Below are 27285 nucleotides of genomic sequence, written 5' to 3'. Positions count from 1 at the left end.
ATATATATATATATATATATAAAAGCTGTCTATATGCGAACCAGTATTGATAATTTTTTAAAAAATTATCATCAATATAATTATACAGAAATAATATTAACGATGATTTTTTTAAAAACTGTCGTCAATATTACAGATCTACATATAGATTATCCGTGCCATAACATTTTTATATATGAATATATACTTGGTACTACATTTATTCCAATATATATATATATATATAAACATACTGCTACTGTAGGTGAAATCATCCATTATACAATATGCGATAGTTATCTATAGTCATCAAATCTGTATAATATATATAATCCAAAGGTGTGAATCATTGTTTCTCTCCATGTGGTAGGCAATTTCCTTTACCATTTTTGAGATTTATGGAGAGAGATGTGTCACCTCAGCTGCCACATAGAAAAAAAAGGTTTTTAATCAACCTTACATAAGTTGAATCAGTGGCGATAGTAGATAATATTAGACCCCACACATATTTTTATGGGTTGCTCTTTTGTTTTTATTTTTGAATTAATCAAAAAATATTTAAATAATGTTTCATTGGTTAAATGATGTAGATTGACACATATGAGCCACATAAGAGTCTGAGTCTCTCAAGTCTCTCTCCACAAGCCACTTACAAGATCTTACTATATAAAATCCTAGATATAACTAGTTTTAATATGGTAAGGACCTCCTCAAAGATTTCTGAAAAGATACATAATGTTATATTAGCTGGCATGTAAGAAAAAGTTTTTTTAATCAACCTTAAAAAAGTTGAGCCAATCAGGGATAATAGTTAATATTGGGTCCCATACTTTAATTATTAGATTGGAAAATTTAGGCATTAGAAATTTTTATGTGGTTAGGATTAAGAGCAAACTAGATTTAGGGCCACATATATGTGCAATGGTGCTATAAACAAATAGAAGATTTTTTGACAAACGAAAAAATATATTGAAATTTATAACTTTAATAAGTTGAATTTTTCTTGAAAATATATATAATCTAATGCGTGCTAACAAATTTTTCCATAACACGCTCAGAGAGTACTATAATATTGATCCTATTGGATTTGTAACATAATTGGATTATATTAGATGTAAAAGAGTCAGTACTCTTGGATTAGCATATAATTTGGATGACAAAAACTGCTCACTTTTTCTAACCGAAAAGAGAAATTAAAATAAAATAAAATAAAATAAAAAGGGCACACAATCGACATAGGAAAAAGTCAATATGAGGTTAAGCCGATTCTGATTTAAAAAAAGAAAAAAAAAATCTGCAATTTTTGGATCCTAAAGTTATGGAACATCCTACCATTTAATTAATGAATATTCGTAAGATTAAGAATTAATTAGTCACTCCGATTTGATCAAGAAGACGAAGAAGGAAAGAAAAAAAAAAAGAAAAAAAGAAAAAAAAAACATATTAGAAATTAGAAAAAGGTGAATCTAGTTAACCCATTGTAGCATATGATAAACCCTGAAAACCTCTATACGTGTTTATCATGGCAGCAAAAGCATGCAGATCGATTTAGCTTCATTCCTGGGATTAAAAAATTTTCTGGGTTTTTCATTGTTAGGCTTTTTCCAATATTGAAATTGGAAAATTAATTATCAAACTTGTTCTCTGCTTAGTGAAGGAGAAGAAGAATGGACTCAGCATTTTCATCTTTTTCCAAAGGATCATTTTCTTCAAGTCTTGGAGATTCCGCAGAACTTGAACAAAATCTAACACTCAGCGACAGAATTAAGGTTTTCAAATCTTCACAGTTCAATCCCGACAACTATGTCACCTCCAAATGCCAAAACATGAACGAGAAGGTCTATCTCTCTCTCTCTCTCTCTCTCTCTCTCTCTCTCGATTATTCTTTAAGACCCTTTTTGTTTTTCATTCATATGTTTAAAAATTCATCATCAAAACTTGACCATAATTGAGATTAAATTAATGGGTCGTAGTTCAATTCTTTAAACAAAATTTAAAAGTTTCTTCTTCTTCTTTTTTTTTTTTTTTTTTTTTTTTTTTTTTTTTGATTCAGGAAATAAAGCACCTTGTTGCATACCTTGTTGATCTAAAGAAAGCTTCTGCAGAGGAAATGCGTATAAGTGTTTATGCTAATTACTCTGCTTTTATTCGGTGAGCTTGATACATAAATTCTATGAAAATGTAGAAATTTCTGGATTGTTAATTTCAAATAATATTGTCTTTTCACATTTGCAGAACCTCCAAGGAGATTTCTGATCTTGAAGGAGAGCTACTTTCAATGAGAAATCTGCTATCCACTCAAGCAACATTGGTTCAAAGTCTAGCAGAAGGAGTTCGAATTGGTTCGTTAACAAGCGGTGATGAAGATTCAACAGAAGAAGAAATGTCCAATGAAAGCAAAGAACTTTCAAAGACTGAAAAATGGTTGGTAGAATTCATGGACACCATTGAAGTTCTTCTAGCTGAAAGAAGAGTGGATGAAGCTTTAGCAGCTTTGGATGAAGGAGATCTTATAGTAGAAGAAGCAAACGACAGACGAACTTTAAGCCCGGCGGCATTATTATCATTGCAGTCTGCAATCACAGAACAAAGACAGAAACTTGCTGATCAACTCGCCGAGACAATGGGGCAGCCTTCTGCTCGTGGCGCCGAGCTTCGTTCCACCGTTCAAGCTCTCAAGAAGCTCGGAGACGGGCCTCGTGCACACCAGCTGCTTCTCAAGTCTCATGAGCAGAAATTGCAGAGCAACATGCAGAGCTTTAACACGTCTTGCACTTCCACTGGGGGAGCTCATACAGCAGCACTTTCTCATATTGTTTTCGGTACGATTGCTCAAGCAGCAACAGATTCATTGGCAGTTTTCAGTGAGGAATCTGCTTATGCATCTGAGCTTGTAACTTGGGCCGTGAAGCAGACACAGATTTTTGCTAATCTTCTGAAAAGGCAAATCCTTGCTCCATCAGCAGCTTCAGGGAGTCTAAGACTTGCTGCCGAGTGTGTTCAAATATGTTTAGGACATTGTTATCTGTTAGAAGCTCGGGGTTTGGCTCTTTCTCCTGTTCTTTTGAGAATCTTTAAGCCCTATGTTGAACAGGCTTTGAGTGCTAATTTGAAAAGGATTGAACAGAGCAGTGCTGCATTCGCTGCTGATGATGATTGGTCATTGGTTTATTCTCCTGTTGGTTTAAGATCAATGGGTTCTGCAATGTCTCTTTCTAGTCCAAAACTTTCAAGCAGTGCTCATAGATTCAATTCAATGGTTCAGGTGATTGTTATTGCATTGAGGATTAATCCATTTTTCCCCATTACCTATGTATATTTCAAACCTTAATGTTTTTCCTCTAGCGTCTCACCTATTTTAGGTTGTTATCGATTCCAAAAGCCTAAATTATTGAAAAAAGGGACACATGTTGAATTACTAGTTTTAAAACTTTTGGGAAGAATTTTAATTCAATATACTATTTGAGCCAAATACCAAAAAGGTTCTGTACTCAAGACCTGAAAATTCCTAAAAATTAATAACTAAGCCTACTCATGAGGGGACATGTATAACGGTAACGATAACCAACCTCTTAATAGCTTAAGCAAGTACACTCTTACTTCATATGCAAAGGAAACAAACTATGTTTAGGAATCCAATGATTTATGTTGGTGTCAGCTTTTTTGCGAATTTTAAGATTCACTAATGTTGCTTTATATGGATGGAATTTAAGGAACTTGTTGAGGATGTAGGCCCACTAGAGAGCCTGCAGTTGGATGGTGCAGCTCTGGAAGGTATTTTACAAGTGTTCAACTCGTACGTGAGTTTGCTGATAAATGGTGTACCTGGTTCAATGGAAAATGAAGAGAACCTTGATGGTTCTGGTATTAAAATTGTGAGGATGGCAGAGACTGAAGCACAACAATTAGCTCTGCTAGCCAATGCATCATTGTTAGCAGATGAGCTACTCCCTCGCGCAGCTTTGAAGCTTTTTCCATTGATGCAGCAGACTAACAAAATGGAAACTCCTAAAATAGCTCCAGGCCGTGCGCCGGAGCAAAGGGAATGGAAGAAACGCCTGCAGCGTTCTGTTGATCGTCTGCGTGACAGCTTCTGCAGGCAGCATGCCCTTGATCTCATCTTCACTGAAGAAGGCGAAACACGTCTCCATCCGCAAATGTATATTGGTATGGATGGAAATGTTGAAGAGCCTGAGTGGTTTCCTTCTCCAATTTATCAGGTTTTTTCTTTTTTTTTTTTTTTTTTTTTTTTTTTTTTTTTTTTTTTGGTCTCAATTCTATTTTTTTGTCTTGGTTTGCTCTACCTCATTTATAAGGTGTCAAAAATAGCAAAAACAACATACAATTAACATGTTTTGCCTACTGTTTTTTGTAATCTTGTAGCCCACGTTTCCATTTAAATATAGTACAAATGCATGAATGGTTATTCTTGTCTTTGAGAATATTGATAATTTAATATGGTATCAGAAACTCATATTTGTTAACACCTTAATCTTTATATAGAGATCCTATGGAAGATTATGATGAAAAATGTATGTTGTATATCAGGAACTATTTGCGAAACTGTCCCAGATTGCAAGCATTGCAACAGATATGTTTGTGGGTAGAGAAAGATTTGCAACTGTTCTATTGATGAGACTCACAGAGACTGTGATCCTTTGGCTTTCTGATGACCAAAACTTCTGGGGAGAAATAGAAGAAGGACCAAGGCCGTTAGGTCCTTTTGGCCTTCAACAGGTAAATTATTAAATCAATCAAATCTTGATTTCTTTGTTTCTATGCAATTACTATTTTTATATATACTTGGTTTTTTTTATTCATATTTTTTATATTTTTAATGCAGTTCTATTTGGATATGGAGTTTGTGATGCTATTTTCATCACAAGGAAGATACCTTTCCAGGCATCTAAATCAAGTTATAAAGAATATAATTGCAAGAGCTATTGACGCAGTTTCTGCTACTGGATTAGATCCTTTCAGGTACAAAATACAAATACAACAACTCAGCTTTTTCCATCTTATGTGTTTGTGACAGAGAATGAACACAGAGAAAGAAATTGCGATTATCTTGGTCTTTATTTTGGCATAAAATACAACAAATGGGACAAAAAGCTTTTTGCAAATGAGACAAAAAGCTTTTGTAATCTTTCTTATTGAGAGCTAAAACCTTTACAAGTTTCTGTGGGTATGGCAGGGTATTGCCAGAGGATGACTGGTTTGCAGAAGTGGCACAAATAGCAATAAAGATGTTAACAGGGAAAGCTAACTTTGGCAATGTAGAAGGAGATGTTACTAGCCCCACTGCATCTGTCTATTCTCAGTAATCACAGACTCATCCAGTTGGCCAATTCCTTATCCATAATCTTTAACATATAGCCCAATTGCCTCCGAACTGTAACATCATATGCACTTGCCATCTTTTTATTTGAGACGGTTATATAATTCTATTATCAATTGAATCTTTTTATTAGTCTTTGAATTATATATATATATATATATATATAATTTTTTTTGTCAAAACTCATGAACTTCATAAATAACACTTTAAAAATTGTTTACCTTTCTATTCAGAAGCACGTTTTAGATAAATTAAAATTTGAATCATTTGCAAGTACAAAAAAGGAAAAAAAAAAAAATTCAACTCTGGATAGTAAAAAATAAACTGTGTTCAGGTTTGGGAATTTGTTTCCATATTTGTTTATCAGATTTTAAAGAGTTTTGATGTAAAATAAATAAACAAATAAAAATATTAGACTAAAGTGCAAGATGAAGAAAATCTAGAGGGCATCATTGGAAACAATCCTTTGATTATTCATATGACTATTAAAAATCTTTTTGTTCAAGTTCGAATAGCTGGACGGGTAAGGTTGGTCAAGTCGTGATTCTAAACCATGATAAGTTTACATTTTGAATTGTGGGTGTATAGTCCCATATAATATGATATATATATTTATAACGGTAATCCCCAAAAGCTACAATTTAGAGTGCTCTGCTTCTCATTTAAGATAAACTATTATTTTATTCTTTTAGCTATTATTGAGTGTGGTCTCTTTTTTGAAACTCTGATTAATATACAATCATCTATAAGTATCTATGATTACTGTTTTTACGCGTTAAAAAGACATGATGGATTTTTTTTCAAACAAAACCAGTCACGTTCCTCATCATTTTGTCTAATTTCATCAATCATCCAGTTATTCTGAGTTTTTTGTCTCTCACCTGCTTACTATTTATGAGTAAAAACTAAAAAAGTGGACCTTAATAAGGTGGTGTTGGAATTTAGTACTTATTACATGATATTTGCAGACAAATTGAACAAAAGAACACTCACTCATATGAAAATTTAAGATTGTTTCTTCTCTCTCTCTCTCTCTCTCTCTCTTTTTTATGTTTTTTTATGTAGGATTCAAATTTGGTTCTTTCTTTTCCTCGTTTTTCAAGCAAGGTCAACTTTAATTTTTTCATTTTTAATCCAAAGTATTTTTCTCGATGAACATTGGAAATGGGTATTCTATAAAATGACCATTCAACAATGCTAAGATCCTTCTAGAAATTCGAAAACAAATTAACAGTCAGTCCTCGGAGTACACAAAGAAAGAGAGGAAAGAACCTCTCAGAGCTCTCTTCCTCTGGTGTTCCTGAAAATGGAGGTTTTTTAAATGAAAAAGTAAAATAAAAACTAAAAATAATAATAAGCCTGCTGTATTTCAAGTACATGGAATTTGTTAAACTTGCTTCGGAAGTAGGAACATATATAATATTTTGCCAATTTTTATAGTTTTCTTTGTTCATTTCATGAACTGTCATGTGTCAGAAAAACTGATCTGCATGTGTAAAAAAATAAAAAGAAAAAGAAAAAAGGAAAAAAAAAATAGTTTGTAATCAATGGATTATTGTTGCTACTTAATGGGGGTGGTTTGGATTTTTGAAAACCATGGATTATTTTAATCATTCAGAGACACTGATGAGGAACGCAATTTATGCCATTTTTTGAGATTAGTGTCATGTACAAATCCGTAATTTAAACTCCTTTCTTTAACTATAACCAAGGCAATCATGATTCAGACACAAATACTCTTTTCAGCATTTTATACTGTAAAGGATAAAAAAAAAAAAAGAAAAACAGGAAAAAGAGAAAGCAAACTTTGATAATTATTGACCACACCCTGTCCGTTTCTGTTCTTCTTTGTTTATTTCTTGACAACTGATTGGCTAGCTATGAACCAATGAGTAGTCTAGTTCAATTAAAACCCACAAAAACTATTCACTGTCTTTCTCAGAAAAAATTTTCCACTTAGTTTCACATACTTGGTGCTGAAATATCAATAGGGTCATTACCAATTTCACCCAAAAAAAAATGGCATTTGAATTGCTTTGGGTTGTAGCCTTTACCATGTTAACATTTGGTGAGGGAATGAGAAATGGTAGTGAAGTATGCAATTCCAGTGACCTGAAAGGTCTAACCAGTTTCAAGTCTGGCATCTTTGTTGATTCCTCTGGTCGGTTAGCAAAGTGGGTTGGTCTCAATTGTTGCAGCTGGGAAGGAATTTCCTGTGATAACACAACTGGAAGAGTGACAGAAATTCATCTACCCGGATTCATTTCGACAGATGATTTCTTCTACCAGTCCCAGATGAATGGCTTGTTGTCTCCTTCAATAACACTTCTAGCTTCCCTTGAAGTCATTGATCTTGGTGGTCTGATTGGTCTTGCTGGAACAATCCCAACATCCATCGGTTTTCGTCTTCCAAAACTCCGAAAGCTCATACTCTACACCAACAATTTCACTGGTCCTGTACCTGAAAGCATTGGTAAGTTGTCTAATCTTGAAGAACTTGTTTTGTATGAGAATCAATTATCCGGGTCATTTCCTTCAAGCCTTGGAAGCCTCAAAAATCTTAACAAGGTACTTCTTTATTCAAATAGATTTTCCGGTATGATACCTGATTCGATTACGAATTTGACGAATTTGGTACAGTTGGATCTTCATAGCAATTCTCTGTCTGGTCATATACCACAGAGAATAGGAGAGTTGCAAGTTTTGGAAGAGCTTGATCTTTCAAACAATCTGTTAGTTGGTAGTATTCCAACCTCATTGTCCAACCTGAAAGCCATTTCTGTTTTGTACTTGGACACCAATTCTCTTGAGGGACCAATTCCATTTCCATCAAGTTCTGATCAAATGCCATCCCTTAGCTTTCTAAGACTGCATGGTAATCTTCTTACTGGGAAAATACCATTCATGTTTGGAAATCTGGTCTCACTCAAGAGAGTTTCCTTAGCAAACAACAAACTTGAGGGACCAATTCCTTCAAGCTTTGGTAACTTATCAGCTTTATCAGAACTATATCTTCATGGAAACAGATTATCAGGCCGGATACCAAAATCAGTTGGTCTACTCTGTCAGCTAATTCTCTTGAATGTTTCGAACAATTTGATTCGAGGACCGTTGCCTCGTGAGATGTCATCCCTTCGAAATATTCAAACGCTTGATCTATCATTCAATCGTTTCAACCTCTCTTCCATCCCCAAATGGATAGCAGAATTGCCATCGCTTACCCGGATATACTTAGCTGGATGCAGAATCCAAGGAAGAATTCCACAGTTCTTGAAGATAACTCCAAGTCCTATACAGGAACTGGATTTATCAGACAACTATCTCACTGGAAGTATTCCAACATGGCTTGGAAGTCTCACTCAGCTCTACTTTTTGAACCTGTCAAGGAATTCACTTGCTTCAAGCATTCCTGATTCAATTACAAACTTGCACGAGTTGGGTGTCCTTGATCTCCATACGAATAAGCTAACTGGTTCTATAAGCCGGGTTTTCAAAATAGGACACAGGTTTCCTGATGGATCTTTAACATATATCGACCTTTCTGATAACAGCTTCTCAACTGGAATTGAGCAAATAGGTGCAGATGCACAGACTGGGATTCGGTTTCTCAACTTGTCCAACAACATTCTTCAAGGTAGAATACCAACATCCATTGGGAGATTGAAATCATTGCAGAGTTTAGATATGAACTCCAACAAGTTGGGTTTTGATTTGCCAGACAATCTAGCAAATCTAAGCTCCTTACAGATACTGAAGCTGCAGAAAAACCAGTTTACAGGGAAAATTCCAAGTGGGTTTTTGAAGTTGACAAAACTGAAGGAAATGGATCTGTCAGATAATCTTCTGGTTGGGGAAATTCCTGTGGGTAAACCTCTGAGTGACTTTCCTGTCAGATGTTATTCAGGTAACAAAGGATTATGTGGGAAGCCTCTCACACCTTGTAAGCTTTGAGATTTTTGGTTGATGTTTTTCAATTTTAAACAAGAAAAAACATGTAGCTGCCTCTCAGAAATGAATCTGGTTTCCTCAAAGTCTGAAAATTTTTATAGGAAATTAATAGTACTTTCATACATGACCAACTCGAGCGTAGATTAAAAATAATAATTGATCTCCACCTCCATTTTCAGTGTGTGAAGAATACTTCCTACTCAACACACTGCTATCATTGAATCAAAAAATGACAATATAACAAATCGAGGATATGAATGAGTGTTTTCTTTGCCTTCAACGTTAAGCCCTTCATATTATGTTGAACTTACCATTTCGAAATGCAAGCTTAGTTAACTCAAGACTTATCTCCATATCATTTGGAAATGATATGATAAGACTTCTTTTTTGATATTTTGTTAGAGACATAGCTACCATCACTACTATTATACAACTGCAAATGATGTTAAAGAACTTTTTTTTCTTGAAATTAACCTTTATTAGTTTTGAATTTGAAGTCTTACATTACTTTAGCGCTATAAATTTCAGAGGGGTTCTAGAGTCGACCCTAATTGGTGGTAATTCATGTAGTCAATTCCATTTAACCGTATACAACATAAGATCTGCTCTGGCAATTCTTCAGCTTTGTTCCCCTGTTTGAAATGAAACAAAAGTAATTGAGATTATAATTTCAACTTCTTTTGTTTTGATATATATATATATATATATATATGTACATATATATTTTCAATTTTGACAGGCAATCAAAAAGAAAAAAGACTTGCCTGAATTGTAAGGCCAACATCCAAGACGCAGTGCTTTAGTCTGTCTAAGAATGCTTCGAATCCTTTCCTAGAGATGTAACTGAATCTATGCATATCCAGATCAATCTCAAAGTAATTTTCCCCCTGCAAGAGTCCGTTGTGGTCAGCTAAAATGATAAAAAATAAATTTAACAGCATATTAATTCATTAATCTAAAATGTTTCTTGGACTTGCTAACAGGGGGAATCTTTTCAATACATAAATAACAATGGGGTGAATAATGCAAACACAGAAATGATCCAGGCAAGATTGAAAAGCTTGTTTTTTGCTAATCAAGGAAATACCTACTATAACATGTATCTAGTCAGTTTGACATATGTATTTAACTGTTTAAATGTACATGACGTCTAACGCTTTCTATTTGTTATCATGGATAGAAGAAAGTATTGCGAAAAACAATAAAACGACCACCAAACACCTCATATCCCACCAAAAAGTCCACCACTGAAAATGGCATGCTTGACATTCAAGTTGTGAAGTTACTAAATATTAAGTAGGCAAGTATCAAGAGTAAAGGATTTTGTAGACAGATCATTAATTTAAAGACATGAACTATGATTTCTGATTCTAAAGATGACTTCTATCACATGATGGAGTCCATTATTCTAAAATAGAAACATGAAAGAGAAATTAAAATACTAACCAATATAATTTCTAACTTACCAAGTAGAACTCATGTTGAGGACGTGAAAGAACAGGTTTTTCATTGTACGCCTGCATAAGCTTCCGCTCTGCTGCACTCAAATGAAGTTCTTCCACATTTACGACACGTCCCAATATTTTCAGTCTTTCCCTAAAGGGGGCAATAGAATCCACAGGAAAACCTTTGACCTTTTCAACTTCATCATCAATTAACTTCTGCTTTCAAAACGGCAAGGAAGAAAGAAACAATAAAAGTATATATTGTTAGCAAGTAGTGAATAAATGTAAGCATGGAAGGATCTTAAAAATTTCACAGCTAAAAACTATAGAAGACACCATAAAATTCTGCAATGTTCCTAAGAAAAATATTTTATGACATGAAGATTGAAAATATTTTATCCATAAGAACATTGAAATATTTTATTCATGAGAAGAGTGCCTGATTTAGAAAATCATACACCATTTATTATTGAATTGTTACTGGAATAACTTTATATGCATCATGGTTAGGAATTATAACATTTGAAAAGCTGCTTATTGGGAAGCAATAAAACTGACACAGTTTAAAAGGCTCCATCTTACCCTGATACTTTCTTGAAAATGAGGAGGAAGTTCCTTGGCATAGCTGTCAGAAAGCTTGAAGTACAAAACAAAATTCATGCCTTCACCATCAGTTTCGCCCTGAAAAATTGTGGTGGGATACAATGGAATCTGGAAACCATGGAAAGGATGATATCAAATGTCTGAAAAGCAAATCAAGATACTAGAGAGAGAAAGCTCAAATCAAGGACATGTAAGGGAAATGGAGATCCAGAATAAATAAATCAACCCAAATAAGAAAAATTTTCAATACTATAAGTAGAAAGAGAGAGAGAGAGAGAGAGAGAGAGAGAGAGATACCTGTACATTTACAACAAGGATAGAAGGAAGTTTCCCATGAGAATTAATAACAGGGAGCTTCACAAAGCGAGCTATATGATCTATTTTTTGCGGAGATAAGAATACATCAACACCAATAGGATAATATGCAGCATAATTGGGAGCAAATTCTTTCTTCTTGTCCCTGCAGATGAATTTTTAAGTGAAATGGTTAATGGAAAAACAACTATGATAATAAAAGATCAACCTTGCAAACTTTGATTATGTTCTTTGTCAACTTTTCACATAAAAGCATGCCATTGCATATGGTCGCCATTCTACAAATGACATCGGTGTTGAATAAATTAGCTTAACAGAGAAGATATATGCATGTACTTATGTAGGTGTATATGCCCATACATATGTACATACGCATCTGTCAAATATGTATATGTTCTATTGCATGAATATGTGCACAGCCATGCATATACAAACCAATTGAATGCTGTCCCCTTAGACTTACCTAAGGTAATTCACACCTCGAACTTTAAATGTACATGGCTCAATCTGTGACCAACTATCTAGCATTTTCTTTTCAATAGGGCAAAAAGGTACTTGGGAACCAGCTATTGGCCTTTGCAGAAGCATCTTCGAGGAAACTGAAATTACACATAAAGAAATTAAAGTTAAATTTGCAAATATTGCCACCAAGAACTATCAACTATAGTTAGCGAATCCAACACCATATCTCAGTTGTAAGGATTACCATTTTTTTCCTTTTTCTGCTAAATAAAAGCCATTTTCATACAAGTCAAGATGGGGAGTCCGAGTTAGATAGAGTAGAATGCAATTCATCCACATAGGCTCATTGATAGATCACATGACACATCATCCAATAGATAATCTTTCACATGACTGTTAACTGTCATGGAACACATTAGCCTTCTAGAGTACCCTATTGGTATAGCATACTTAAGATGCATCAGCCCTGATGCTCTAAGATAGCACAAGGCATCACCTTGTGAATTCAGTTCCTTTGAAAAAAGAAGAACAATTACAAAATATATCTCCACACCTAGCCACTAACACTACAACTACAAAGCAAGCTCAAAAATTGAATATACGAATTCGCCACATTCCATATGTAGTAGCACCAAGAAATTGAACATTCTTTAATTTGTGAACAGAAAAACAATCAGGAACATTTTCCAGTATCTAAACATTCTTCTAGGATGTTGCATCGAATCATGATGTGTGTCAGTCACTAGAACTGCCTACTAAGGTTGACAAGGCTAAAACGTATCTGACATATTCAAGCTTAATGTTTACAGCAAGAAAAATGAAACAATGATATCTAAATTGAAACATTATGAGGTCCTACTGTGGTTGTGCACGTTATTTGAATATGTGCAGCAGAACAATATCTACAATAGTGATATTAAGACTGTAATTGTCTAATATAAAAATACTGATGTTAATAATGATAGCAAAAATATCATAAATGTTGTGATCAAAATTCATTTTGAAATCACATAAAAACATAAAAAGTAGAACTTACGTAGGGTGGCAATAGCATGTCCTTCTTTCCATTTGAAAGGAAGCTTTAAGGCAGCCTTTTTCCTTGCACTTGGTGGACTAGAACTTAATGATCTTCTCTTTTCAACAGAAGGAACAGTAGAAGCAAGACAAGGCAGACAGGTACTCGGAAGAATCCCACAATTATCCAGAATTCCTTCCTCCTTGCCACTATTTTCATCGACAGAGGAGGAGATTTCATCTAAGAACACAGGTTGATTTGCTTCACCCGTTGAATGTCCATCACATTTAGGTTTAGAACCATTGTCATCTGAATTCATGACCTGACAACTTGAATTCTGAGATACCTCATTGACAGAGTCATGTGCAGAATATCGTGGTGAAAAATCCCCTGGTTTATGCATCTGATCTACAAAAGAGTTGTGTTGGTTTCTGACACTACAGTCTCCATGATTGGCATCTCTGTGAGACATGTTACTTGATGCTGATACACCTTCAAAGCCACTAAGCGATAACACATCTGTACATACCAAAATTATCAATACCACAGATGCAAAATCTTCTAATTAACTAGAAGAATGGGAAATAAATGAATACGTATAGACTGAATTAGATATCTCAAAAAGGATACCTGACTGAACACTTTGGTAATCTTCATCACAGTCAGATTCAAATACGGCAACTGAATCAAACCAGGCATCATCATTGCTTCCGACTGATGCAATTAGATTATAAGAAATATCAGTGGTATGATCATAAGAAAAGTTAGAGTCACATAGATTCTGAAGGTGCAAATGTTTGGTAAAATAAAAAAAATAAAAATAAATAAAAATAAAAATAAAAAAGATGCAAAACCAAACTAGTTTCTCAAGAATTTCATTTCAACCTATCATACTCCAATAAAAGCATACAAGAAAAATATTGTAGAAGAACAATAAACAAAGTAATAAACTTAAATGCATGAACATATAATTAGAAGAGGAACTGCATATCGAACATCCCTTAGTTTCATAAGGAATGCATATGTCCAGTAGAGCATTCTTGTATTTCAGAATATAGACTAATCTATAGCTGCATATAAACGTTCTAAAGAAGCACATTGAGATGACGCCAACTGAAGGAAGGGAAAAAAAAAAAAAAAAAAAAAAAAAAAAAAAGGAAACAGTGGAAGCACGAAAAGTCGCTTGTCACAATTTCCCTACAACCAAACCACAATCAGACAAGCATACTATAGAGTATGATATATGTTTATGGGCCTCTGATGAACAATGGAGCATGCTTCCTACAGAAAACTAATGAGAAGAGATTGACAGTTATGCAAAAAACCTATGGTGGAACCAAAGGTCCAGATTCTGAACCATGTGTTTCATATTTTTCTATCCACTTTGTAAGGTCTTTGTTTCTCTAGTCGCTGAACTAAGTGAGATAGCAAAATCCATGTAACATTGTAAAATTCTGCTCTTGCAACTATAAATATACTTTTGGAATCAGTCATATCTTGAAATCCTAAACACTGCAATGAACACCCCTCGTCAGGTCCTTGCGAAGATCCCTTTGCTCCAAATTCTTACACCATGTTACATCCTTACAACTGAGTAAATGTGCCATTAGCTGTTGATAAACACCACATTACACACTTTTGTTACCTGCTAAGTACTTAATTATACATAATATGTAGTACACAAGGTTCACTCCTACAGATCTCCATTGAACCAAACAATGCAGGATGAAGCAAGTCATGGCAACAATAGCATCAGAGACCATAACCATTGTGCCCGGAGATAATCCTATAACAAAGCATAAATGTTCATATACTACTAGCATATTGCACATTCAATCATATTGAACTTGAAAAAATTACATTTTCCAATGCCATCCCCCATTGTAACTTCTGAAGCACATTGAAATCATAATTATAACCTAAATTTCTTCCTGGAAAATCAATTAGCCCTTGAAAAACATTTCAAAAGTCCTTACAGAGTGTACTCAGCTTGATAGTCATCAATGAGAGATAAGTACAGAAACAAACAATTTACAAGCTCAGATCCACGTATTGACTCCTCCAAGCGTCAAACAACAAATTCAGTAAGCATCACTTCAAATTTTAAAATAAGGTCAAAACTTCTCTCAAGGACAATATTCTTTTAATTGTCAAGCCAAACAAAAACTAAATAAGAGGAAAACGGAAAGTTTAAGCAACTCTCATTCTCAATGTGATTGGGCTACCGACATTCTTTCCTTGAAAAAAAAAACAAAAAAACTTTAAAAAAAAAAATTAAAAAAAAAAAAAAAAAAAAAAAGGAACAAAAGCAAAAAGTTACAAGGTGAAGGAATAAAGGAAATATTGATAACCGATAGACTAAGATAGTTTTTGAAAGGCACAAACCAACGACCCCACACCAATTACCTCCCTTTTCTATAAAAATCCCAGCAGAAGATACCAATAAAGACACATGTGTTCAAACCCCACTATTACCTGTATCACAAAAACGCAGTAACAGACCCAAATTGGCATAAACAAAGTTCACAAAAAAATATATGGCATTTCTAAGACAAATCATTTTCCAATTCAACAAGAATACATTTTTAAGCTAAGAAATTCCAACCACCTGAAAAGAGAATTACAAAAGCACAATATTACCAATGATTACAACCCCAAATGATAAAACAATCTAAAAAAATTAAAAAACACCCATCATCAAAATTTCCAAAACCTATCTGTCTCCTTCAATCCAAACAAAATACTTTAACCAGCAAAAGAAAACACTCCAAAAACAAGATTAGAAAAAATAGATAAATAAATAAACCAAAAACAACAAACACATACCCAGAAACCCAAAACTAAAATCCAAAAGCTTCAGCATTACCCTCAACTTAAAACACCATTAGAAGAGAAAAACGAGACAGAAACAGAGTGAGATACAGAGAGAGTGTATGCGTGCATGTAAAGCAAAGAAAGAGAGAGAGAGAAGAAAAACCAGACCTTGAAAAGTGGGGTTGGAGAAGGTGGAGCGATCAGCAGAGAAAGGTCTATCAGCAGCAGCAACAGCTTTATCCGATGATGCTTTAGACAAGCGAGATGACACTCTTCTCTTTAGACCTCCTCTCCTTCTTTTCCGGAGGACTTTCTTTGACGAACTCAATCTTACCCCTACGCATCCCTCGGGCGTGGATACACACGCCCCCATCTTCTCTCCCTCTTTACCTCTCTCTCTCTCTCTCTCTCTCTATATCTCTCTCTAAGAAATCGATCATTCTTCTGCAACCACCACCATCTTCGAAGATAATTATACAAAGAGAATAATAATAATAATAATAATAATAAATAATAAATATTTTAAGCTTTTTAGAGAGAGTAATAAGGCATAGCGTTTAAACTACCGTCCGTGTCTCTGTTTGTTTGTTACATTTATGAAAAAAAGAAAAAGAGACATTTTTTCACATATATTCCAAATTCTCAGTCAAAAATGTAAAAGAAAGAAAAAAACAGTGACGGCACGGCAGTTGGTGGTGGTGTTGTTGTTGTGGCAGAGAAAAAGGCATCCGTAGGTGGGTTAGTCCCTGGGATCGGGGGGTCCATAAATGGGACCCACATAAATGTACAACTGTTTGCCACGTGGCATAACCTAGTACAGCGAACGTGTGGTGAGTTTTCTTTTCTTTCTGTCACTGAGTTTCGTGGACCCACTTTTTCCGGGTACAGTTTTGTTTTTTTTTTTAATTATTTTTTTTAAATGTTAAAATCGGTAATGCCAGTGATCGATGTAGTTGAGAATTGGCGTTTTGCTGACGTTGTTTCACACTTTTCTTTTTTCTTTTCCTTTTTTTTTTTTTTTTTTTTTTTTTCTTGTACCTATTCGTCTCAGATTTTTATAGTCAGGTACCAAATTTTGATTTTGTCCTTGAACAACAACAAAGTTTGTGCAGCTGCTTCGTTAATTACAATAACGTCGGCTAACTCTTTTTATATATATACATATATGTATAGATATAGGAAACAAGATATTTTACTAATTCATCAAAAAATATACATATAGTTATATATATATATTATTAAAAATATTTTAAAAAAAGAAAAGCAAAAGTGAAGAAAAAAGGAAAAAGAAAAAGAAAAAAGCGTAAAATAAAACAAAAATGGAAAACAGTGTTTTTTTTTTTTTTTTTCGGGTGACGGTGGATATAGAGGAGGTACATGAGGCTTACGTGAGGTTTTTTTTTTTTTTTTTACCAAACTTTTACCTAAACTGGACATACAACGTAAATTATTTACCCAAAAACAAAAGGATGTGTATCCTAAATCGTGCCGATAATGAAAACAATGTCACCTATGCAATATAGTAATTAATAAACAAATATTTGTTGTTCAAAAAAAAAAAAAAAAAAAAAACACAAAACGTTTTCCATTTTGTCTTCCATATTAGAAATTTTTTTACCATTGTTTCTTAAATTATCACTTTTCCTTATATTAAAGTTCCATTATTAACCTAATAGATCAACAACAAAAAAATGTAATAGTTCAGAACAATATTGAAATTTTTATAAATCTGAACAAAACGCAAAACATATTGTAATTTAGAGAGAAAATAATGATTAATAATTGACCCTTTACTTTATAGAACTAGTATCAATTAAAATTTTAAAAAAAATATTAAAATGATAAAACATGGGCAAGCTTGATATTTAGTTGAAATGAAAATTGTCTAATCTCATAAATATGGTGTATAATTTTAATTTCTATATACACGTAAATTTTAAATATAGGTAAAAGCTACAAATGTTGACAGGCACAAAAAGCAATGTACTCAGTGCATGTGAATTGGAATGGACCCATTTTACAGATATGTGGAGTACAAAATTGGGATACTTCTCTTACACATGAGGCAGAAATAAAATCTATCACTTTGATAGGATTAAAACATTGACAAAGGAAAGCTTCCATGAAGAAAATTTGACATCTGGCGTATGGAAAGTAAACAGCTAGCAGAAAATTATCCAACGGTCTAGGATATATATATATATATATTATTGAGATGGGACCCAAATTGGAAACTGGACCCATTAAATGCAATATCAACTATTTCAATAAATATCACCTTTTAATTTTGGTTTCATGTTTAGATTAGGACCACTTTTGGGAATTTCCATATTAAGACTGATATCATCCATTAATTCTTTATGTGAAATACCAAGAATGCCCTTGTTTAAGTCATTAATTAGTATTTTTGTTCTACATACCATATCATTCTACTCTTATCTATCCATATCCCAAAAATATATATATTGGTTAGATCCCAATTCATTAATTGCTCAATCAATGCTTCTCGTTCAGTCCTCCCATGCTAGATCTAGAACTGGTTGAGCTGCTGACCATGTGGAAGTAAATAATGATTAAAAAAAATAATAACATCAATACAACAGGCTTAGCAAAAAATAAATAAGTACATAAATGAATAATAATAATAATAATAATAATAATAATAACATCAATGCAACAATAAAGATAAAACAAAAAAGTGATATTAATTAAAGAAAAGTACCACTTTTTGGCTTGCAATTTAAGTATTTAAGTTTTAATTTATTGTATTTTAGTATGATGTAGTTGTCAACTGGTGGTTTAATGGTTTGATAATATTTAAATGCAATTTTTTTTTTTTTAAATTAGGGAGTCTAAATTCCAAAAAATTGTATGTTAATATCTATTATGTGAGGCAACATTGTTAACCACTATTAGCTAAAAAAATTCAATTATATCAAAATATAACAGATTAAGACTTGAAAACATAAATTGTTACATTTTTAACTTGAAAACTAAAATTTTCTTAAATTAAGCTTTAAACTCTCTGTCAGATTTAAAGCAAAAATCGTATAATTTCAAGGAATTTTTGCATAAACCCCTCAAATTCAATTCAATTCCATGAATTATACAGGCAGAGTCCAGATCAAATAGATCGTTCTTGCAATTCATCAACCAATCAATTAAATTGATTTAATTGAAAACAACACCAAAAAGGCCAATTCCCATTGATGTAAAGAATTTAAAATAAACAAAATTTAAAAAAAAAAATGCAGAATAACAATTTTAGGTGTACGGTGTACCTGCCTGAGGAGGAAACAGCTCTGTCCCCCAGTTATGGAGGGGAAATATCTACCTACGGGAAATCCTTAATTACTTCACCCGGGGTCCTTCTGCTTCCTCCGTCCTGCAAAATATTTTCACTTTCAGGTTCTTTCATTTCCTTCGTTTTTATGTGATTTTATTTATTTGCCTTAATCAACTAATCATAATTACTTCTCCTGCACCACACCCAATGTGAAGTTGATTTGAAGTTACCAAAAAAAAATTAGCCGATTGGATATCAAGCTATATTATTTACTTCAAGACTTTATTATTGGAGTGCCTGTTACTCTATAGCTTTAAGTGGGTCGACCAATAATTTCTTTCTTTTTTTCTTTAAAAAATAAAATAAATACAAAACAAAAAAGTTGGTCTACCATTATAGATATAAGGGGGCTACGAAAAATGGTGCTATTTCTTTTCTTTCTTTTCACCAAACCACATCGAATTTTAGTACTTTTTTTTTTTTTGTCAACATTACAATTGGAGAAGAGGGAATTTTAATAGTGTATTTTGAATAGTTTTATCATGAACTATAAATTTTAATGTAAAGTGTAGATTTTTTATTTATTTTAAAAGATTAAATAAACTTGACTATTATATGTTTTGAACTTTACTTTTCAAATTACCAAAACAAAAAAAAAAAAAATCCCATATTTCCTCCAGAACTATTATGTTTTTTATATTATTTTAACTTAATTATGCATTTTCAACAAATAAATTTAATAAAATTAATCATAAACAACATGCAACTCTTTTAACTTTATTGAAAAGCTGTTCTTATTCTGCTTTATTTTATTTTTGGCCACTTTGCATGCCTAATTTTGTCAAATTCATTAGACAAACTTGCATGATTGAATTAGTGTGACAAAAAAAAAAAAATCATAGTTCAAGGTCAATTTGATTTTTATTTTATTTTTTTTTCCTAGTTTGGAAGCCATAATGCCAAAGGTTAATAGTTGAGGATGATAAAATATAATTAACCCTAACCTAACCTTAATACCTTCTTCCATAAGCAAACAACAATTTCATCACCTACCGGCAGTAACAATTAGAATTTTGATATAGTAGGGCTCCTAGTAGTAGATTTTGATGTTTTGCTTTTCAACCATTTTATTAGTTTCGTGAGCAGCAGGTTTTTCGTGTTTGGTTCCACCTACTTGATCTTTAATGTGTTTCTTTCTCTGCGCCCAAACAGATAAGAAAATCAAATTTCCATCGGTGAATAAATCATGGTTGGCCATGTTTCTAAAACCGTTTTGTTTTATATTGTGGTCACGGGCATTTCCCGAGCTAGAAAACCATCAAAATGTCAGCATGCGAAGCGGTAGATTCGAGTGCCGTCCAGGTAAAGCCACATACTAACCTAGCTTAGACTTGGCCCAGTCTTAAATCCTTCGAAATCTTTCGATTTCAACATTTTCCTGGAAAAGTTGAGAGAAAATGAAGGAAAACACTGAAAGGTCAGAGCTAACAACGCATGGCACATAATTGAGGATGAGAAAATGAAGGAAAATACTGAAAGGTCCGAGCTAAAAACGCATGGCACATAATTGAGGATTGAAAAAATCAACGGACAGAAAGTCGCCGTGATTTTTTAGGAGACGTATGAAAATGGAATTACGACTTTTAATGTCAATAAGGAGCTCATCTGGTCCTATTAAAAAAAAAAAAAAAAAAAACAGAAGCTCATCTGGTCCCCTCGGCCACCTTTGTCATTGTTTTGGAAACAATGATCCAAAATTCAAACTTTTACATTTTCAATTATTAAAATGAAAAGTAAGTTGTTTTTGATAACGAGATTAGTTTTTTGTTTTGGAATTTTTATTATTTAATTTTTTCTATTTAATTATGTATAATAATTATAGTTTGTTAAACATTTTAAATAATTATAAATTTTAAAAAAATAATAATACAATTTGAAATAATATTTAATTATACGATTTTGATATAACAAAGATTTATATAGAAAAACATTCATCAACGATCATCAAATCAAGAAAATAATATAGTTATAAATACTGTTCTTTAAAATCACTTCTCTCCTTACCATATATCATTTATGTATATATATTTTTTCTTATTTAATTTTATAATTAGTTATATGCCTAACAAATTAAATTACTACTAATACTTAAAGCAAATTACATACATTTAGTTTAAAAATAAATAAATAACAAAGACCTAAGCTGAAAACTAAACACCTTAAACACAAACACAGGTAAAAGTTTTTTTTTTTTTTTAAATAAATAATGGAAATTTCATCCCTAGGCCTTCAACTCAGGACCTAGGGTTATTACCTATGCACCAAAATTCGTTTTGAGTGATTCTTTTTCCAAGGGGCATCCAAATACTAGGCCACAAAGCTGGCTGGGCAGTTCTTTGTACGTCGTCTTTGACTGGAACACAATGTGTAAAGCATTTTCAAACAGACGTTGGATTCCTTGATAATTTTATTAGTTTAACTGCCTAGGCCGTTTTTAACTAATAAATTTCAATCCATCTGTTTGACTTTTTTTTCAATTCTCTCCCGAATTTGTCACACACACACACACACGCACGCACACAATATATATATATATATATATATATATATACACACAAATGTAAACGACGCTGGATTCTCTAAGATTTATTGGTTTGACTGCCTCGGCAGCTTTCCTTGAACTCCACATATATATATATATATATATCTCCAAATGTAACACGCTGGATTTCTCCAAGATTGATTGGTTTGACTGCCTCGGCAGCTTTCCTTGAACTCCTATGGCTGACCATATTGATAACTACTCCCTCCAAATGCTAAATAAAAATAATAACAGTAGTAAAAATAAAAGATAGATGGATATAAATCTTTGTATGTAAAAACAGAGTTCAAAGAAAGCTTTGTGAGCCGGATTTAGAAATGAGGCGTTAGCCCAAGAATCAAGTAGGATGGGCTGAAGTTGCCATATGGGCCAACCAATAAGCCGTATAATAGGCCCCAAAACTCATGGAGACTATATGCACTTACGAAAAAGTACTCCCGGAATAACGTCACCTTAAGAAACAAAAGTGATGATCATTTTGGAAGCTAACCTGGATCTTTGGAGGCTTCAACTTGGGTGGTTGAACACTCGGAAGCTAGAGGGTGTATTGTTGTCGAGCTCTTATCCTTTGCGTAGAATTTATAATTAGGCATTAGTCTAAATGCACCCAGAACCTATCTTTGCAGGCTTTTGTTGAGCAGTTTGTCAGTGCAAGACAAATTTTCTGCTACTAAACTAATAGCCAGCATGGAGAAACAGATTCTAGATTAAAGACGAAGACATCTCATACCTTGTAATCCTTCATAGAGATACTTGGAGCACCAGCTCCTGATTGAGGTTCTGAGGAAGCTGACTGCAGGTATAAAATATCCAACAGAAGGGACATTTTATTTTCATCACATAAGACCAACTAAAGAATGTCAATAAACAAGTCCACTTGCCTCTGAAACATAGGAATCTGTGTTATTGTTCTCCAGTATGTGGTTGCCTACAGATTTTCGAGATAAAGGTGAAGATGCATTTCCTTCAGAAACTGAAACGGAATAAGAAAAATGCAGGATTGAGTTATGCTTCTCGTAAACATGCTAGAGAGAATCATACAAACGAGAGTGCATATGTATTCTCAAACTTCTCAACGTAAATTGCATTAGAATGCAGTGATCGCTAATAAAATGAATATGTAAGCCCATCAGTAATCAGTTGGAAATTCAAGTACTAAGTTGTGTTACACTTGCACAAGCTATTTCTTTTAGAAATTTCTTCATTTAGGATGACTACTAGACTTGCTAATACCACAGTGGAAGAGCACATTGCTGATATCCCATGATGATCAGGGAGCAAAATCAATGATTCTTCATTGTAGTATCGGCAAGCTTCATGTCAATTTCTTTTTGAGAATACACGTATCATTTGTTTTAAAAATCTATGATTAAGGATATGACGAACTAGAATTTATTAGCCAACCTCAACTGAGGTAAAACCACAAGTGTAGACAACAAAACCTGTAAATTCTGTCCTGCCTGTCCCATAAGCCTTACTTGAAAATTTTTCTGTGCTATTTTGAGCTGCATCTCTAATCCTGAACAAGCCAATTAGAATGAATATTAACATCAATATGGCAATCTGTCCAACTAATGAAAAAATTAACGTACTATGGCATAAATTTATGCTGACTGATAAGAATATTACTTCATTCCAGTTTAATCCCCATCCCAGAGCAAGCATGACAACCAATGTCACGATCAAGAGAAATTATATTATGAGCATTGATATTGGCTTATTGCCTTACGGTATACGTAAGGTCTTTAGGAAAGGATAGTGAACCGAATTGCATGCTCCATATGAATGATCATGTGCAGACTATGAAATCATATATCTGATATCAAAGATGTTATCTTTCTGAACCTATTAGCTGCCATTTTCATACTGCATATCCATGGCTAAAATTTGTATAAGACAACCAGCTGGCAATGTCTTTATCCAGCTAGATAAAGAAAACTTATCTTTTCAATTCTAAAGAGAGAGAGAGAGAGAGTTTCCTACTCAACCAAAGTGGTTTCCATAAAATTAACTAGCTAATAAATTCAAACATGGAAAATATTCAACTTGACACAGATGAAAATGATAAGTAAATTTGCCCTGCCTATTGTCTCCCTTTGTCACAACAGTATTGCGCCCTTTTTGGTGTTCCAGTAACAAGGAGAACCTCCCTTTATCCTGGCAATATTTCACACAAAGTAGCAAAACCAAATGTTAAATGTAACATCTATAAACTAGATTCAATAATAAATGTCCCATGCAAGAGTCTTCTAGAAGTATTTTCATTCTAAAGCCAAAACTCTTTATACAAAAAGGCTAAAGTGGAAGCCTATGTGGAACCATAAATTGTGGAATAACCTTCAAACACGTGCAAGCATGTATTGAGGTTTTAGTCCACAGTCCAAATAGGTACTGTTGATTCTATCTCTATGCTATTGAAAATGACATATTCTGGCATCAAAAAGTTTCACAAGAACATAAATTAATGACATCTCTGATGCTTTTTAAGTGAAAAATCAAACTCTCTCTTAACAGTTTTACCTCTTCATTCATACATGTAACAATTCTCTGAATCTTCTCTAAGATGATCCCCATGCTACCAACTTCACTGTGCAATGCCTGATCAAGAAGTACGTCAAATGAAGAAAAGAAAGCAAGAGGGAAAGATGCAGAGCATAGTAGCCAATTATCTGTGGCTCAGACCTCCTTTTCTGATATTAAATTCTGTATGACCTCATCTTTTACTGAGAGAATTTTCTGAAGGTGAGAATGGTTAAAGAAAGACACCTAAAAGAAAACATTGCTCCAGCTGAGAATGCAATTTTATTTCATTTTAATTAAAAAAAAAATGTATAAATCTTAGGTATTGACAGGGATATCTCATCAATTTGAGTCTGGCAGATGCTACTAAGTTTTGCTCCTTCCAGCTGGGCTTCTAGCTCCGAAATGACTTTATTCTTTCTCTGCGTCTCCTCTTCCTCTAATTCCAGCTTTTTCTCCAGGTCACAAATCTTTTCTGCATAAATTTGTTGAAGATCTATTTAATCTCGAACTGACAACAAAATGCTAATTACTTCATAGCAAAGCTGCACAAACGCCTTTTATTCAATGGTTAAAGAAACAAATTATTGTTGCAGCATACAAAAAGAATATATATAATCATTCTTGTAGTATTAATTAATTAAAAACAAGTTAATGAATTAAGGATTCTCTAAATCCCAACCCAAGATAAACTTAACACTTTGCGATACATATATATTTGATGAATTACAGAGACAAATCACAAGAAATAGATATACATCTAGAAGTCTGAGAGTATAAATATATGCAGGTGATTAAGAACTTGAATTACCAATAAAAATCTTTTCAAATTCAGTGACAACGTCCAGTTTGCCCTTTAAGCCAGCCACTACATCCAGCGAAGTAAGTTAAAACATAATCAGCTAGTACGACTTCAATAAACATCATATTTTTGCGGAGTTAAAATTATCATAAACAACCAGAATACGTAAGAGTTGAAAGCAACTTAGCACTCGCCTACTTCGTCTTTTTCACTCACAAGGTGTTGTATGTTATCCACAAGTTGCTTGATGGAAAGGGCCTCCTTTTCTATTGAATCAAATAACAACAAATGAGATTTTATCTTCTCAGATAGAAAACTTAGCTTTCTATTTCCGGTTTCGATTGAGCGTTTCATATCAGAAGTGGATTCCTGCGCACGCAAATGGCATTGATGAATGATGATACATTGGTTTGATCATAGGACTTCCAACAAAGTCCAAGCTAAGAAATTCATAAAATATTTGTTGCATTCGTTCTAAGTTGGCGTTTTAGTCTTTACAATCTTCTCAAAATTGCACATCATGAAACAACTCGATGAGCAACTAAATAATTTCTTTTCAAATTTTCAGATTTTCAATTTGGGCTCTCTTTTCTAGCTCACTTATAATGTACTAATCGAACCAGGAGAAGATAAATAAATAAATAAATAAATAATGAAAAATAAAATAAAATGGATATCCATTAAAATTATTAACAACCACATGAACAAACCTCATAAGCATTCACGAAATATTCCCTTGACTGAAGCAGGTTCTGTATTGTTGCCTTCAACTCTTTTTGCTTGTTTTCGAGCAAAGCATTATCATTCTCGAGGTGACTGACCTGCAATACCAAATTTGAATTACAAACAACCACCATAACTAATATCGCCTTCACTTTGAGATCTAACAAGACTTTGCACAAACACGTAAGCTGCAATATAATACGTTTTTAAGTTTCACGAACCTTTCTTTCTAGTTTTTGCCGCATTTCATGTGACGAAGCCAATTCCTCCTGCAATTCCTGTAACTTTCTACCGTATTCTTCCTCGGTTTGCTTCTGTTTCTACATCCAAACATCAGGAATCAAAATAACAATGATAATAATAATAATAATAATAATTCGAGAAAGTAAATGCACATTAGAAAATCAAAAAACGAAAATTAAAGAAAATTCAAAGCGATTTAAAAAAAAAAAAAAAAAAAAAAGGAAAACCTGAACACTATGATGAAGTTGTTCGGCAGCAGAGAGATCTCGTTCCTGAAGTGTTTTCCCAAAAAAGAAACGATGAGAGAGAGACAATTGCTGTGTGAGTCGATGAAGGTGATGAGGATGAAGAAATCTTACTCTGAGTTGCCGGACTTGGGCGACGAGAGTTCGGAGCTGGAGCTTGAATTTGGAAAGCTTAAGCAACTCCATATTCTCACCGAAATTCCCCATTTGCATATCTCCTCCTAATCTTCTTCCCAAAAATTTTTGATAATTTAGCCTTTTTGGCCTTTCTTCAACATCCACCTTTTTATTCCCCGTTCACCCGCAAAATTTTGGTAGAATTTTTTTGTTAATTTTCCCGCCATGTTCAGAAAGCGAAAGTCTTTTCTTTTTGTTTATTTTTTAAAATAAATAAGAATTGAGAGAAATATGAAAATTAATTCGAATGTGATGTAATAAAATGTGAGCAATTAATTTTTATTTTTAATAAATAAAGTAATTTAGGAGCTTAATAAATATTATGACAAGATAATACGTTCCATAAATATTTGAATTTTTAAGAAGTCGTGTGGTAGTCTATGGTTAGAAATACCATCAGACTACCACACGACTAAATTCGAAATCCCAGTAAAAAATAAATAAATAATATTTTGAATTATTAAAATACTCATACAACTATGATTTTTTTATATATAATTTTTTACTATATATTTGATTTTTAAAAAAAATTAAAATTAAAATAGAAAATCACTTCACGTTCCTAATTCATTAAAAAAATAAAAATTCCGATGGTCCTTAATCTACCTTATTCTATAAGGTCTTTCTTATAAATTGTTGACATGTGGTAAAAAATGATTAATATAATTTGAAAATGATGGATATGATTTAAAATTTTAATTTTTTTATTATATTTTTATCACATGTCAAAAAATTTATAAAAAGATAATATAAAAGTAAGTGGTTTAA

At 33.1% G+C, this 27285-nt stretch overlaps 4 protein-coding genes across 4 annotated transcripts; 2 read left to right on the top strand and 2 right to left on the bottom strand.

The window, feature by feature from the left end:
• The first annotated feature begins 1398 nt into the window (after nt 1–1398).
• On the top strand, nt 1399–5413 carry LOC107434088 (exocyst complex component EXO84A). The gene is made up of 7 exons (XM_048463005.2): nt 1399–1817; nt 2033–2130; nt 2215–3244; nt 3693–4199; nt 4528–4716; nt 4823–4959; nt 5174–5413. Exons 1-7 carry the CDS (start codon nt 1647–1649, stop codon nt 5301–5303), a joined length of 2262 nt encoding a protein of 753 aa, XP_048318962.2. The 5' UTR covers nt 1399–1646; the 3' UTR covers nt 5304–5413.
• A 1644-nt stretch (nt 5414–7057) lies between these two features.
• Nucleotides 7058–9555, top strand: LOC107434087 (LRR receptor-like serine/threonine-protein kinase FLS2). The gene has a single exon (XM_016045505.4). It carries the CDS (start codon nt 7337–7339, stop codon nt 9266–9268), a length of 1932 nt encoding a protein of 643 aa, XP_015900991.3. The 5' UTR covers nt 7058–7336; the 3' UTR covers nt 9269–9555.
• Nucleotides 9556–9705: 150 nt separating this feature from the next.
• Nucleotides 9706–16504, bottom strand: LOC107434086 (uncharacterized). Its single transcript, XM_048462996.2, has 9 exons — nt 16088–16504; nt 13736–13819; nt 13127–13624; nt 12092–12227; nt 11611–11773; nt 11293–11421; nt 10732–10926; nt 10030–10152; nt 9706–9897 (listed from the first exon to the last, which is right to left on the bottom strand). Exons 1-9 carry the CDS (start codon nt 16290–16292, stop codon nt 9790–9792), a joined length of 1641 nt encoding a protein of 546 aa, XP_048318953.2. The 5' UTR covers nt 16293–16504; the 3' UTR covers nt 9706–9789.
• Nucleotides 16505–20441: 3937 nt separating this feature from the next.
• Nucleotides 20442–26725, bottom strand: LOC107434085 (protein CROWDED NUCLEI 2). Its single transcript, XM_060813273.1, has 16 exons — nt 26455–26725; nt 26323–26367; nt 26074–26172; nt 25840–25950; nt 25324–25498; nt 25139–25195; nt 24666–24802; nt 24490–24549; nt 24328–24405; nt 23891–23964; nt 23250–23326; nt 22685–22780; nt 22538–22596; nt 22298–22373; nt 21520–22021; nt 20442–20643 (listed from the first exon to the last, which is right to left on the bottom strand). Exons 1-15 carry the CDS (start codon nt 26551–26553, stop codon nt 21984–21986), a joined length of 1281 nt encoding a protein of 426 aa, XP_060669256.1. The 5' UTR covers nt 26554–26725; the 3' UTR covers nt 20442–20643; nt 21520–21983.
• Nucleotides 26726–27285: the final 560 nt, after the last annotated feature.

Source organism: Ziziphus jujuba, chromosome 12 (assembly GCF_031755915.1).
Source record: "Ziziphus jujuba cultivar Dongzao chromosome 12, ASM3175591v1".
Classification (NCBI taxonomy): domain Eukaryota; kingdom Viridiplantae; phylum Streptophyta; class Magnoliopsida; order Rosales; family Rhamnaceae; genus Ziziphus; species Ziziphus jujuba.
Note: the sequence above shows the minus strand (reverse complement) of the source record. Positions and strands in the feature narration are given on the sequence as shown.

Bases quoted from the DNA above. Each gene is read 5' to 3' on its own strand.
- LOC107434088 (XM_048463005.2), top strand. From the start codon at position 1,647: ATGGACTCAGCATTTTCATCTTTTTCCAAAGGATCATTTTCTTCAAGT. The intron at 2,131-2,214 runs GTGAGCTTGATA...TCACATTTGCAG, and splicing joins AATTACTCTGCTTTTATTCG to AACCTCCAAGGAGATTTCTG. The intron at 3,245-3,692 runs GTGATTGTTATT...ATGGAATTTAAG, and splicing joins GATTCAATTCAATGGTTCAG to GAACTTGTTGAGGATGTAGG.
- LOC107434087 (XM_016045505.4), top strand. From the start codon at position 7,337: ATGGCATTTGAATTGCTTTGGGTTGTAGCCTTTACCATGTTAACATTT.
- LOC107434086 (XM_048462996.2), bottom strand. From the start codon at position 16,292: ATGGGGGCGTGTGTATCCACGCCCGAGGGATGCGTAGGGGTAAGATTG. The intron at 13,625-13,735 runs GTATCCTTTTTG...TGGTATGTACAG, and splicing joins TTACCAAAGTGTTCAGTCAG to ATGTGTTATCGCTTAGTGGC. The intron at 10,153-10,731 runs GTAAGTTAGAAA...GGACTCTTGCAG, and splicing joins CTCAACATGAGTTCTACTTG to GGGGAAAATTACTTTGAGAT.
- LOC107434085 (XM_060813273.1), bottom strand. From the start codon at position 26,553: ATGCAAATGGGGAATTTCGGTGAGAATATGGAGTTGCTTAAGCTTTCC. The intron at 25,196-25,323 runs GCGAGTGCTAAG...CGCTGGATGTAG, and splicing joins GAGTGAAAAAGACGAAGTAG to TGGCTGGCTTAAAGGGCAAA. The intron at 24,803-25,138 runs GTAATTCAAGTT...AAATTTATGCAG, and splicing joins ATTTGAAAAGATTTTTATTG to AAAAGATTTGTGACCTGGAG.